This window comes from Lasiodiplodia theobromae (genome assembly GCF_012971845.1).
Source record: "Lasiodiplodia theobromae strain AM2As chromosome Unknown scaffold_30, whole genome shotgun sequence".
NCBI lineage: Eukaryota > Fungi > Ascomycota > Dothideomycetes > Botryosphaeriales > Botryosphaeriaceae > Lasiodiplodia > Lasiodiplodia theobromae.
Window position 1 is genome coordinate 505681 of NW_023336506.1, and position 13934 is coordinate 519614.

At 53.0% G+C, this 13934-nt stretch overlaps 3 protein-coding genes across 3 annotated transcripts; all 3 read right to left on the reverse strand.

Annotated features, from left to right (window-relative positions):
- Window positions 1-136: 136 nt before the first annotated feature.
- LTHEOB_9218 (uncharacterized protein) lies at window positions 137-1603 on the reverse strand (the record flags this gene model as incomplete). The annotated part of the gene is made up of 1 exon (XM_035518782.1): window positions 137-1603. One exon carries the CDS (start codon window positions 1601-1603, stop codon window positions 137-139), a length of 1467 nt encoding a protein of 488 aa, XP_035369248.1.
- A 7764-nt stretch (window positions 1604-9367) lies between these two features.
- Window positions 9368-10987, reverse strand: LTHEOB_9219 (Integral membrane protein; the record flags this gene model as incomplete). The annotated part of the gene is made up of 1 exon (XM_035518783.1): window positions 9368-10987. One exon carries the CDS (start codon window positions 10985-10987, stop codon window positions 9368-9370), a length of 1620 nt encoding a protein of 539 aa, XP_035369249.1.
- An 875-nt stretch (window positions 10988-11862) lies between these two features.
- On the reverse strand, window positions 11863-13609 carry LTHEOB_9220 (Sulfatase; the record flags this gene model as incomplete). Its single annotated transcript, XM_035518785.1, has 3 exons — window positions 11863-12711; window positions 12767-13339; window positions 13394-13609. 3 exons carry the CDS (start codon window positions 13607-13609, stop codon window positions 11863-11865), a joined length of 1638 nt encoding a protein of 545 aa, XP_035369250.1.
- Between the last annotated feature and the right edge of the window lie 325 nt (window positions 13610-13934).

Sequence of the window (13934 nt, forward strand, 5' to 3'; positions counted from 1 at the left end):
ATTGAAGTCAAGTTTCATCTGCACAAGAAGTAGCACAAAAGCGTTATACATTACTATTTAATCTATATCATCCGATTCATTACGATCCCTGGTACAAGTGTTTTTCAAAGGAGTGTGATGGCGCTCAGACGCGAGATCAAGACGAGGAGCTGGGGCAGCTCAGAGCGGTGCATGCGTCGGAGTCGCTGCGACGGGTCGAAGCAGCACGGCGCTTCTCAGGACCCATCAGGGCACGCTTGACCCTGGAAGCCGAGTTGGCGCACACGGTGGTGGGCGTGGCACAAAGACTGAAGCCGCAGCAGCTCTGCGTCAGGCACTTGGTGCCGCCGGTGCAGTCGGAGTTGGTGCTGCAGGTCGGGCCGCCGTAGCAGCTCATGTCGACGAAGCAGAGAGCGTTTCCATCCGGGTCGAGACCGCAGGCAGCGTCGCCGCCGTTGTCCATGTACCAGATCTGGTAGGTGCCGCAGACGCCCGGGTTGGCGCAGCCGGTGCTGCTCACGGGGCTGACGCCGCCGTTGTCCTGGGTGGTGAGCGTGTACGTGTACGACTCGCCGACGGTGACGTGCACGTCGCCCTGGTACTGGCCGACGTTGGTGGCCTTGGAGGCGGGATCCGCGATGTCGGCGCTGTAGTAGGAGCAGACGGTGCCAACGGGGTTGTTGTCCCTGTACAGGATGTAGGCGTTGAAGAAGTTGCAGGCAGTGTAGGTGCCGTCGTTGTTGGCGTGGGCCTTGTTCCAGGCAGTGTTGGCCTGGCAGCCCTTGGCGCAGGAGGCCGGGCTGAAGGGACCGTCGTTGTACAGCTCGTACAAGTAGTAGTGGCTGTCCTCAATGGCGCCGTTCAGGGGGCCGACAGGAGCGTTGAAGTTCTCCAGAGTCGGGGCAGTGTAGGGTTTGTTGTAGCCGTTGGAGGCGGCGACGAGAATCTGGAACTGTCCCTGGTACTGGCCCGTGTTGGTGGCCGTCTCGGCATGAACGGGGTAGCCGTAAAGGGTACACTTGATGTTTGCCGTGGCGTCGGGGTTCTGGCAGACATCGTAGTCGGGACGGAGGACAGGGTCCCTCTCAATGTAGATGTTGAAAGCCTGGCAATCAGCATCGGCGTCGCACTTGGCCGCGCAGACGCTCGGGTCGTACGAGTCGAGGGTGAAGACTCCACGGTATCCAACCTGCTGCGTGGCACCGTTCTTGTTGCTGAAGGCCTGCTGGTAGTTGCTCGGCGTAGACGCGCCAGTTGCCAGCGCAGAGTAGGCCGCGTAGCTGGTAAAGGCAGCGGCAGTATCGGGAACAGCCAGGGTGCCCGTGGGAAGAGGGCAGCAGTCCCAGCCGTTCTGGGCACATTTGTCGGCCGGAGAAACACTGCGCTTCTTCACCGCATCCGCAGTGGGATCCGGCGTGATGGTCGACTGGACAACAGCAGTGACGGTCGTCGGGTTGTACGACACGACAGTCGAGCTGTAGACATCCGGCTCAGGGCCGAGAGTCTTGGGGGTAGGGGCGGCGAGGATGGCGGCAAGGAAATCGGCATCCAGGTCGGGAGCGGCTGCCGGGAGGGCAACTGCGCCAGCCATGCCAGCGGCACCAACGAGCTGAACAAACTTCATGGTGATTGAGAGGAGAAGAGATGAGAAGTGAGGTGCTGGTGGTGGTGAGCACTGAAGCTGCCATCAGGGCCTGCTTTATAGCAGCGCCCCGAGGCGTGTGCTTTCATGGTGGTCAAGCTGAGGTTGCTGCACAGGTACGCCACAAGAAAGCCCACGGCCGATCTAGAGTCTTCAGCTCCGAGTGGCTTAATGCTTGATGCGGAAACCGCGATGCTTGGCATGGTGGTGACTGGCGCCTTACTCAACTGAAGTAGATCGAATCCTACCGCTGGATCTTTCCGCGCAGTCCAGACTCGATGCCCATCTGGAAGGATCAGCATGACATACACCGCTTCTTGGTATAGTGTTACTCCGCAGAGAAAGGAGAGTCCAGTTCGGGTAAATGGCTCGTTACTGCCGTGCATGCGGCCTTTTCCGGCCACTAAACCTTATCTTCGCTGTCGCATCATCTGATGCATCCTTCCTCACCCACTCCACTTTGAACCCTTCTACCGATGACCAGAGCAACAGAGAAAAACCTTTGCTTCTTCGCTCTCTGTCCCTTTCGCGTAGTCTGCTTGCATGCCATTCTCTGCGAGCGCGGCTATAATCTTTCAACTGTGCCACTCACAGGAGAAAAGCTGGCTTTGTCCGAAGAGCTAAACCTCCTGGTCCATGCGGAGCCGGGCTGAGCTGGCACTCCCTCTAAGCCTCAGCTGTGGCTTTCTGTGGCTGTTGCCGGCCGGCACTTGCAATCTCGGAGGACCACAGCGCTTTTGTCTCCGATCGCGGCCCTTTGCCATCTTTCGGTGCAATGGCTGTTTTTTCTCTTCTGAATTCACCATATGCACCCCTGAGCTAGCTTGCTGCAGTTGCGTCTCCACTCTACATGATCCACTTTCTTAAGCATTCGGCGTCCTAATTTTAGTCGCTCCCTGCAGTTCTGGAAAATCAGCTGGGTACTCCCGAGCTTGGCTATTCTACTCTGGTACTAGTTGGATCTTGTGGCAACCGCCGAGAGGCTGGCTGAATGCTTGGTTATTAGGATTGTGAATACTAGACTCCAACCGTCATACTAGAAAAACACACCCGGAATACCACTGCCGAAGAGATTTACGCCATTAATTTAGTCCTTTTACGTTCAAGTGCCTATCACATTCACCCCTCTCCATCCCTCTCTCCACCCGCGAAAGGGCTCATCATCCAGGCAACAGTGACAGTATCCGTAACCCCAGTCCCAATCCACGAACCCCAGCCTCGCCTCCTGCAATTCCCACTCAAAGTCCCAGTATACCCGCCTCGCAACCTCCTTCTTATCACCACCCAACAAATTCCTCCACAGCGCATCCGTTTCCGCCAGCTCGCCCGCCCTCCTCTCCCACAAATCCCCCTCACAGCCCCGACAAACGGCCCTGTCCGCAGTCATCCTGCCCCACCGCTCAAACGCATTCCCACAGCACCCACAAACACCCCTCTCCCTCCCAACCTCCACCCTCCTCTCCCTCGAGAACGCCGTCCTACGCCTCATGCACCCCGCCGCCGCGCCGGCATAATTCGGCCACGTCCACGTCGACCCCGGATTCAACTCCTCCAGCGACGCCCGACTGCACTCCGCACACGCGCGCCACACCCTGCTCCGGCTCTTCTCCGCGTCCGTGAAGCGCGTCGCCGGCAGCAGCCGCGCGCAGTAGACGCACGCGAGCCGGTTGCGCTTGCGCGCCCACGCTCCTTCCTCCGCTTCCACGAGTGCTTCCCAGTTCGGTAGGTCTTGCGCCGGGATGATGGATGCGAAGGCGTGGCAGCTGCCGCGGAGGTGGTTTGTGTCCGGGAAGGCGAGGTGCGAGATGATGAGGTTGAGGAGTTCGGGGGGGAGGTCGAGGAGTGGCATTTTTTTTTCCTCCTTCGTTTATTTATTTGAAGGAGATATGTTTGTTGGTGGGTTAACGAGAGTACGGCCGAGGCCTAGAGGTGATGTGTGTGGTGTTGCAATTTGAGTTGGTTGGAGAGGCATCCTTTGTATATGTTATAGCGACTTGCGTGCTGCGCCACAAGACGGTGACCGTTAGCGGTGTCAGCGCCCGGTGTTGCGGTAACACTGCCCCCAACACCAACACCACTGCCTCGACGTCAGCTTCTAGTGCCAAGCTTGGAGCATCTGTGCAAGGGACTGACTCTATGATTCCCTAGATCATTAAATGTTTTCCGATAGGCAACGAAAGATCCAAAGCTTCAGGCACTGGACAGCAATTTATCTTTCTAGAATCCTTCTTACTCTTCAGCATCACACTCAGTCTTTGCACGGCTACAGTAAAATCTAGCACAGATTTATTGGCATCAGGGCATGCCTGGTTCTGCATATTTTGTTGTGTGGCATGGCCCATTAGCCGAAAATGGTTACCTCCGTGTGTCAACCACGTGTATCTCAACAACCAATTAATGAATCGTCGTACAACTTTGGTATATGCGAATTCCATGCTGCTTGGGCATTCTTACAATAAGGATTTGCGAAATAAAAACAGGGAAGCCCGCAATGTTTGTTTGTGCCTCCTGAGCACCCGTTTCTCAGATTTCTTTGAATATAAGTTATCTAGTCGCTCTAATACTTCAACAACCAGTAAAATGGATACCAGCGTTGGTGGTTTAGTGGTAAAATTGATCGTTGCCAAGTAGTTGCTCAACTCTCAGTTTCGATCAGCCCCGGGTTCGATTCCCGGCCGACGCATTTTTGCTGTTTTGAGGTTCTACCTCGGTCTTTTTTGCATTTCGGACCTGAGAAGGTTGTGGGGAACACCAACGGAGCAGGAAATCTTGTTGGAGGGCTGTAGAATAGTGTTGTTATGAGCGAGAGCGATTTCGTAGCGAAACCAGGCTGGTTATACGCAAGGTTGGTTCCCTGAGTATTGGAACAGATAACGCGCAGTTAAATCGCCCATCCCGACATGAATATGAGTAGATGCAGCCGAACATGAATTTTTGCTACCCAGACAGACTCTGTTGCAATGCTAAGAGAAATGAGTTCGTATCTTGTGTGTGCACAGTAACTTTCCTGTAGTCCGTCAATTTAATCAGTCACAACGGAGTTGCGGTAGAATCCAGCATAAACTAACGTGAACTTAAAGACCACATTTACATTGCGATTTATGAAATTAACGAAATAGCAACTTTCTTTTTTGATTAGCTTAATTCAACATGAGTGGCATAAGGTGAAATATTAGATAATTGCAGTGTGTTAAGAGGCGGCGTTGGCAACAACAATTTTAACTATACTTAAATGACGTTCCGTTCTGAAGACGTTCATTCTAACTATTGGGATGATGCAAGGAACAGCAATCGCAAAGAGAGGTTGCTTGCACGATATACTGAAGGACGGAAATAAGAACCATGTGTTAGTCTGATGAAGTGGAAACATCAGCCAGAAACGCAAATGGTGAAATGCAAACCGGCCTGAAAACAACAACCAAACTCCTGCGCGTATTTTTTTTTCCTTCTTCTTCTTTTCCTCTTTCTTTTATGGCGAAGCTTGAATGGCCGATGACAATGGGAACAATGCGAGCAATGTTGAGAAATGACTCGAGAGAATCGGCTTGGTTAATGAGCTGACTTCACATCGATGGCTGTGCTCAACTCCTTCCGTCATATTGATCCTGATAAGGAATTGATGAGCCCTCAGAGAAAGGCGTGTCAGTGTTCTGTTCAGCATTGACTTGAGGCTGAAAAGGGACTGAAAAGCGTATGCTAGGAGTAAAATCGAAAGTGGAGTGGGGCGTTGATGTGGACCAAGTCATATCACTCGGGGCACTATAAGAAGGCGGGTAGAAGTTTGTGTGTGGCAAGTGGTCACTTGAGCTCCAGCAATCGAGTTGAATGTTGTCAAATGAGTCGTATCGTGGTTCAGGGGTAAAAATTGAGGCCACCGTCGAGGTGTTCGGGCGTTGAGGGGTCTGTTCTTGCGAAACTTGTGCAAAAGGACCATAAGATTGCTGGTTCATTTGATCCATGTTCGGATAATGAGCTGGGACCATGAAGTTGTGGGGCCGTTGCAGACGGATGTTGTTACGTGGAGTGCGTTGAGAGGGTCCAGATGCTTCTCTGGTCAGAACCCGCTGACCGTAATGGATAGATGGCCCATATCCGGAGTCGGTCTCAGGCTTTGGTGATTCGGCAGAGCCCCGTGACAATCTTGTCTCCTCAATCGTGGGTAGATTTCTGGTCCCTTCATCGGCAATCGGCGTAGGAGCTTGTACGACTTCGGGGACTATGTCATTCTCTCTGAGAGCAGTCGCATGTCCAATAGTAGCTCGAGATGGCTGCTGGATCCGGCGATAATCGACTTCATGAGTCTGGGCTGGAGTCCCTGCACCCTGCCGAAACGTTGCAGAAATAACTCTCTGACAATCTCTAATGACGTCAACAAGATTGCTCATCAAATTTTCTTGAAGAACCCCATTGTCTCGATTGACAGCTGTTTCAAGCCGCTCTCTGACAAGCCCCGGCAATACTTGCTGGCTATAGGCGTCGAATTGGGCAAGTTCCTCTGAGTTCGGGGTGCTTGGTGCATCTCCTTGCTCATATTCGCAATCTTCTACTGTCAGCTGATGATTTTTATGAATCAAAATAGGATAGTTCTTACAAGGATTTGGGTAAGCCGCTTCCGGATCACCGGGAAACAAGATCTTGTATACGGCCCTCCACTTTTGCTCCAAATCTACGATTCCTCTGCTTCTCGCCTTGCTCTTTAGCTTTACTTCTTGTTCCTGGTCGAACCCACCCATAATGGGCGGATTTGACACTCGCTCACATATGACATCCGCGTTGAGATGTCCTCTTAGCTGCTGATCGGAGGGAAACTTGTAGAAACATCGGGGACAGTGGATTGGTCTTTTGTGAAGTCGATAGAGATGTTCCCTGTCTCTGTCAGTGGCGCGCATTTGTGAAACTTAAAGGCATGAACTTACTTCATGCGTGAGATTGAAGAGAACCCTGGAATCACGCAGGAAGTGCTCCTGGGCGGCTCCCTTTCGCCTCTCATGATCTGACGCTTATAGTAAGGGCAACCCAGCTTCCTATTCCTGCCGTTCTGGCTCGGGGAGCCCAAGTCTCCGGATGGATCGGGTTTCTGCTTCTTGCTTCCATCACTTCCTTGACCACCTGGAGGTTCAACGTCATCTGCCTTTCGTTTTCCTTGCAATGATGAGGATGAAGAACTGAAGGAACCCCCAGTATTGTTTGAACTGGATTCTCCAGCTTGTCCGGAACCCTCTCCGGAGTCTGCGGGGACTGTTTCGTGCCCGCATCGCCTCATATCCCATTCTCGAAAGGACTCATTACCCTGAGGGCCTGACTCAATGAAGTCCAAGGCCTCCGATATCTCCGAAGCGGAGCTGGCAGTGCTATCAGCATCGTCGTCGTCGTCGTCGTCGTCATAGCCGTCAGACAATGTTGATGGGCTACGAGGACATTCCAGCTCGAGCTTTTTGAAAAGATCCCAGAAGTGTTCCATCACTTGATCGACAACTTTTTTTTTCCGTTCCTCCAACAGAGTCTGGAGCATGTCTTCCTGTGCACTGCTCGGAGATGCAGCAGCTTCATCTGGTGAATCCACGTAGGATTCATCACTCGAGAATTCAGACTCGCTCGATACGGAGTGGCAGTCAAAGCTCCCCCGATCGGTCCCCACACAGTTTTCTGTGTTATTGTCAGCTTGCCGGGAAAGTAGTCAAATAACAATACGTTATGGGGTCCTATAACTTGCCTGTTCTCTCTATAATATCCGCTGCTACTGAATGCTCGGTGTTGCCACTGATCGTAACATCCTCTGAGCCGCTTTCGAGTTGGTTGTTTGAGCTTGCATCTTTGACAGAGGTTTGAACGACATAAGAAGCATTTGTCTCACCCAATTGGGGAATGGTAGATGCTCTCGAAGAGTCTCTACACATTCCCACAGCCTGATGAATGGGAGCCTGTGTGGTGTCATATATATGACGTTCCGAGCCGCCAAAGTACATGTCGGGCTTTTGGGGAATGTGAGTACCGAGAAAGTTTTGACCACATTTCTGATAAGCAGAATGACTTACTGTTGCTTGATGATTACAGGTGAAGTTCTGCCAATCAGCCATGCTTATAGTTGGCCAAGGCAATTGAGAAATGCCTGATATTTCTGAAAGTTGCAGCGGTGTTGCCCATGTCGCACAAGCATCCAGGACATGGCAGGTATTCAAAGGCTGTGTGAGTAGTCGATGGTCTTGCGAGTAAAAAGAAGGTGTGAATGGCGAGGAGCGGTCCTCGGGTGTGAAAGCTGTCATGATTCGTATCAATGACAAGACCAACATAATGTCGATTTATCTCACCTGTGGTTTGTGTATTCGATCGTGTGAGCAAGACGGCTTCTGAAACCGGAGATGCTCCTCTCGTCTCACACTGACTTCCGTCATCACTCCCTGACATTGTTCCCCCAATTCTTCCAAATGGTCTCGGAGTTTGTGATCCTGGAGCTGGGGGAGGAGAATGGTAGGCCGAATCCGAGTCTCGATCACTGAAAATTGGGATTAGCACCACCCACATAAAGGCATCTTGAGGACCATATACTCGGATCGCTTTGCAAGTGCGGCCATATGCGCAAACGAATACTCTCTGCATACGTTATCTTATGGCCACATGAACTGGCTCGGCGAGTGACTTACACGTCACCAGGACCCCACGCAGGCAGCATCCCATATCCAAGGTCAGGTATTTGTGAAGGTGAGAGTTCTCGATTCGATTTGAAGGAATGCATGGCTTCAGCACTGTCAGTACCAAGTCCATGGCCCGTGTCATTGTCGGACAGAATGACAGGACCCTTGATCTTCGGACGACATGCACTTCGGCCGTGCGCGTGGCTCGATCCATCGGGAATGGGCATGATTGAGCTCGTTTTTAATGGCGGTCTAAGTAAAGTACCAACCTAAAGTAGACCCGCGAAGCTGAGTGTTCGTGCACGATGACCGAGACAATTGAAGAACGGGAGAAAGCTTGTAGCTTGGCGTATCCGTTGCAAGGCTGTTACTCGGGCGCTATCGTGGACTTCTCAAGGCTGGATAACGCAGCTGCGCATTTCGCGTTGCATGCATGTCAGCCACAGCATGCATCGTTGCACCAATGAGTGTCTCCGAGGCCGCCCTGGTGTACGAATCGGGCATTTGGGGTCGGAAACCGCACCAAACAGAGATCAGCACAAACATCGAGTAAGGGCAAATAATAGGCAGATGCTCCAAGCCATGGTGCATGTGAGACAAGCAAATAACTTATTTGCGCATTACACACTTACTGGATCTCTCGTCGCCAAGGCGCTTGCGGCACAAAGGAACGTGTTGCATACTGTCGCATATTGGATCTAAAGATGGAGACTAGGTAGCAAGATGACGGGCGTAGTGGTGACGAAGGCTGAAGGATGATGGCTTGGTCTAGATGGAGTCGCACTTAGACTGAGGCTTGCCCTATCCCTGCCCGGATCACGCTTCTTGATCTCATGCTCTTCTGGACTTACGCTCAATAAACCGCTACCTCCGAAGATTCCGAAACGTCACTTCACCTTTACGTGGCATCGGAGGCTGGGCAATTGTCGCAAAGCATATGAGAAACCTCCAGACGGGCCCAGAACGCGTGGAAGTAATCGTAATGCTCACTGCTTGAGCCCATGACGAGACACATAGCACTCGGGTCCCGGAACAGTGAAGGTTTCCATGAGATTGACTGTTGATGGACTTGCGCGGTAAGGTCTTCTCCCAGCTTCAGTATTGCTTTCACTCTCTAGCTCTGTCCTTGGTTAACCTCCGATGATGGATCAGCTCCGCCACCCGCGTCACGGCGCCTCAACAAACCACCAATCCAAAGCTTTGCTCCCTTCTCCTTCCCGTCCATCCAATTCGAGATCTTTTCCCCTCCTTCAATCAGTCCGGCAGCAATGATTCCCAACAGCGTGCTTACGAGAAACCCCCACTGGCCAATATGCCGCATGGTCTCTTTCCCAGCTCCGTCCGTAGAGAATATCTTCCACTCGAAATAACCTACAAAATAAACGCATACCAGCGGGCTCAGAAAGGTGGTGAAAACACCGACGAACACCAACAACAGTACGAGGCCTCGCCGCACAAGGCGTGTTGCGAATCGTGGCTTCTGACTGTTCTCCTCAGCCTGGTTCAGCTCTCTCTTACAATCCTTCTCGTCATCCGGCGCCGGCTTCAACCCGACCTTCCAGAAGTACTTGATTAGTTGCTTAAAGTACTTGACTTTCTCCTCGCCATCTGTCCGGATGTTCAGCCAACTCGACAGGACGATCAGGGCCAGGCCCGACAAGGAAGAGAAAAAGACCAGTATGTACAGGGCCAGGAAGGTGTTTCCCGTGCCCCGGACATTTCGGACCGCGCCGTGGCGGGTGCGCACGAAGATGTCGGAAGGGTCTCTATAGGGCCACGAGTCGATCTCGAAGCACGGATACAGACAGGTCTGCGGGAAGTGGATGGTCGAGTTCTTGAAGACAAACTTGTCGGCCACGATTCTGTTCCATCTGTACCGGTTGCGCGGGGTCCAGTGGCCGCTGAACTTGCTGTAGGCTCCCTGGAAGCTGTTCACGAGCGGGAGGTAGTCCTGTTGCGGTATGTTGGGGCAGAAACGCAGCTGCCACATGTACCAGAAGAGCGTGCGTTCTTCGTAGATAAGGGCGGCGATGGTGCCGATGAAGAGGAAGGCCCACCATATGTACCTCAGCATTCGGATCTTCTTTCCGCGCATCGTTCCGAGCCACATGTGCAGTGTCGGGTATAGCAGGAATGCTGAGCCGACGACGGCAAGGACGGGATCGGCGTCATGGTCGCGCACCATCGGGATCAGGGGCATCCAGAGGTGGTCGTTGAGCACCCTTGTTCCGTTTTGCAGGACGTTGCTTCTGTTGTATGTGAGCCCTGTAGCGGTTTCGTATGTCCCGGTCCAGTTGCCCTCGACCTGGACGATTTCGTGCTTGTCCGAGTCGAAGAATCCGTCAGGCGCCATGCGTTTCCATGCCGACACCAGGACAAGGGCGTGAATTGCCGTGGTCGAGCTGTAAGCCATGATGACCCCGACAATGGCTTCTTGAAACCAAATAAACCCTATCTTGATCCTGGTCCGTAAATATTCGAGCAACAGTGCTGCCAGAATGAAGACGTAGTAGATCAAACGAGGTGTTGCGGCGTACGTTCCCGACACCGGGTAGAAGCACTCGACCCATTGAGTGGTGAAGTTCTGGTTTTCTCCAGTAAGAGCATTCCCTCTGATCCAGTCGTAGTTCAAGCTGGTGTGGTATGGAACGATGCCGATGAACTGTTCCGGCATGAAATGTAAGATTCCGGACGGATAAGGTTGACCATCTCCGTCGAACTCTCGAAACTCCATGGTTTTTGAAGTATCGTGAAGAGGACAAACAGAAGTATGTTTGAGATAGATAATGGTGGGGCAATCATGCTATAGCCTTGCGCGTATAGTGAAACCAAATCGCCGATTTCCTTGTACTATGTCATAGGGACTAACAGTCACAAATAATCATCTTTTCTGCCTGGTGACCAGACCTTTTCAGCTCTCTTGCAGATCACCAGTTCAGCTGCTGCAACGCCAATTCCTATTTCAATCTTGCTTTGATCTCTAAGCAGAGGCACCAGCCACTCACAACGTGTTGTTCATTGCCCATCAGGTAGCGCTTACTCCCGCTGCAGATCTTTAAGCCGTCCTGCGAATCATCTGTGGGTGAAGGTAGTGAGAGAGGAAGCTGACTACAACATCTTTAAGACATCTGCTTATGCCGTACTACATACGTTTAGGGCCGAGTTATACTCCGAATGTGTTGCTTCACCTTCGCCTTACCAAAGTCCTCCTCCGCCTTCGCTTACATTGTTGCGCAAAGCTACGGCTTCCTCAGTATTTTCTTATTCGCTATGCAGGCGCTATGCAACGCAGGATTCTGCAGGCTGACGTGTTCCCCTGCGAAGCGAATATAGGGACCCCGCATCAAGTCCAGCCGGTGGCGTGCAACACAACGATGCTTTTTTCAAGTCGCTAAGCATTGTCAAAGTTAGGGCGATCCTTCTTTTTGACTTTGGGTCAAAGGAACTGCAGCCGAAGGCTAGCATGAAGTTGTTTTCCTTTGTCAAATTTGTTATGGGCAGTTGAAGCAATTGTGGGAATGGTATCTGATGATTGATATCAGATCTTTTTCGACTATATGCAGAGTACTACGAGACGCTACTTCTTTCCCCTTTGGCAAGCCTGTCTTTTCATAGCTCCCCCTCGCCTCTGCCCAAATACTGCTCATACGGACTGGGCAAATCCACATCAGGGGCTCTCTGGTCCTTGTACCACGGAATCACATCCGACGTCTCCATCATCCACTTCAGCACCGTCTCGCGCATCTTGGCACGGATGTGCTGATACTCCGGTTCGGCGGCCAAGTTGTTCAGCTCGTACGTGTCGTTGCGGCGGAAGTACAGCTCGTCAGCCTCGTACAGCCTGTAGACGTAGGTCCACTCCTTGTCGCGGATGGCGACCGACTTGCCGACGAGGGCCGTGTCATTGTGCTGCAGGGCGCTCTTGATATCGTACGGGAAAGGTCCCTGCTCGAGCAGCGGCTCCTCGTTCAGCAAAAACCCGCCCTCGGTGTAGGCGTGCTCCTTATGCGGCAGCACCTCGCCGCGGCCAGCAGCATGAATGGCGTCGACGAGCGACTTGCCAAAGTGCATGTAGCTCTCGCCCACGCTGGCCAGCTGCAGCATGGTCGGCACCAGGTCGACCATCTCGGCCATCTCCTCGTAGACGCTGCCCTGCGGCAGCCCCGCGCCGCCGATGACCAGCGGCTCGTGCGTCAGCTGCTCGTTCAGGCCCGACGGCCACTTCTCGATCAGCCCGTAGTCGCCCAGGAACTCGCCGTGGTCGGTGAAGAACATGGTCACGGTCGAGTTCCACAGCCCGTGTTGCTTGGTCGCGTTGACGACGCGCCCGAACTGCTCGTCCAGCCGCGAGATCATGCCGTAGTACGTCGCCTTGACCTCGCGCCACAGCTCGGGCGTCGCGCGGTCGAGCCCGTAGGCTTTGTTGATCGTGTCGATGAAGCGGGGCTGGTAGCCGCTCTGTGGGTGCGCAGTTAGCAAGTGTATGCATGCTGGGATAAGGGGTGAGCCATACCATTTCATCACGCTCGATGGGAAGAGGCATCTCGCTGCGGTCGTACATGGAAAAGTACGGCTCCTCGACGGTGAAGGGGCAGTGCGGGAAGAGCAGCGGCAGGAAGAGCACCCAAGGCTTGTCCTGCGGCGGCCGCTCGAGCCACTGCAGGGCGCCGCGGACCATGACCTCGTCGTAGTCGAGCGCTTGCGTGGCGTTCCTCTCGCCCTTGTAGAAGACGCGGTTCAGGATGTCGTCCTTGTCCGACTGGTACGGCGGCGACGAGAACTCGGGCAGCGTCTGGCTGGTGAGGAAGCCGTACTCGTTCACGCTCAGCTCCGTGGCATTCGCGGCGTAGAAGTCGCCTCGTGGGGAGAGGTAGGCCACGTGGTAGCCGCTTTCCTTCAACGACTTGAACAAGTTTGGCTCCCACGGCTTGAGCAGGTTCTCCAGCGTGCGGTGGCCGCTCACGTGAGGATATTGGCCGGTGAAGATGCTGCAGCGAGATTGCGAGCATACCGAGGCTTGTGTATAAGTGTTGGTGAAGCGAGTTCCCTCCCTGGCGAATGCATCGATGTTCGGCGTGTTGACCAGCTGCTTCCTCGTCAGTAAACAATCACTTTCTCCCCCAATGCTAAGGATACTCACGTCGTTTCCGAAAATCCCAACCGAGTCGTACCGTAGCTGATCCGGCATGAAGAGTATGAAATTCGGCTTCTCAATTGCCAATCCATTGGGCTTTGCCGGCTCTGTGTATGGATGATCAATGGAATAGTCTGGTTCGTTATTGGGCGCTTGAGCTGTTGCCGAGCCCACAAGCAAGGCAGATAGCCATATCGCCTGGCCCTTCAATGAAGTCCGCATTGTTTTTTTTTTTTGGCCCGGAGAATTTCAGATCAACGCCGAGCTGATGGTCCTAAACCTCGGTGAAGGCCTCCTTTTAAACCAGCGACGTCGGCAATTTTTCAACTACGCCAAGATCCGACCGCCCCGCATCTTGCCTTCCGTGGTGTCGGGTCGGATGTAAAATCTACAAGTGGTGTGGTGGGTGCGGGGTACTTTTCATCATAGGTCGGGATATGTGTCGGCGGTGAACCGATGGCGCCATCGGATCTGCAGCCGTATATACCAATACGGGCCAAATAAGATAGGAACAGAACCCGCTAACGTGTTTTAATGACCATATAGA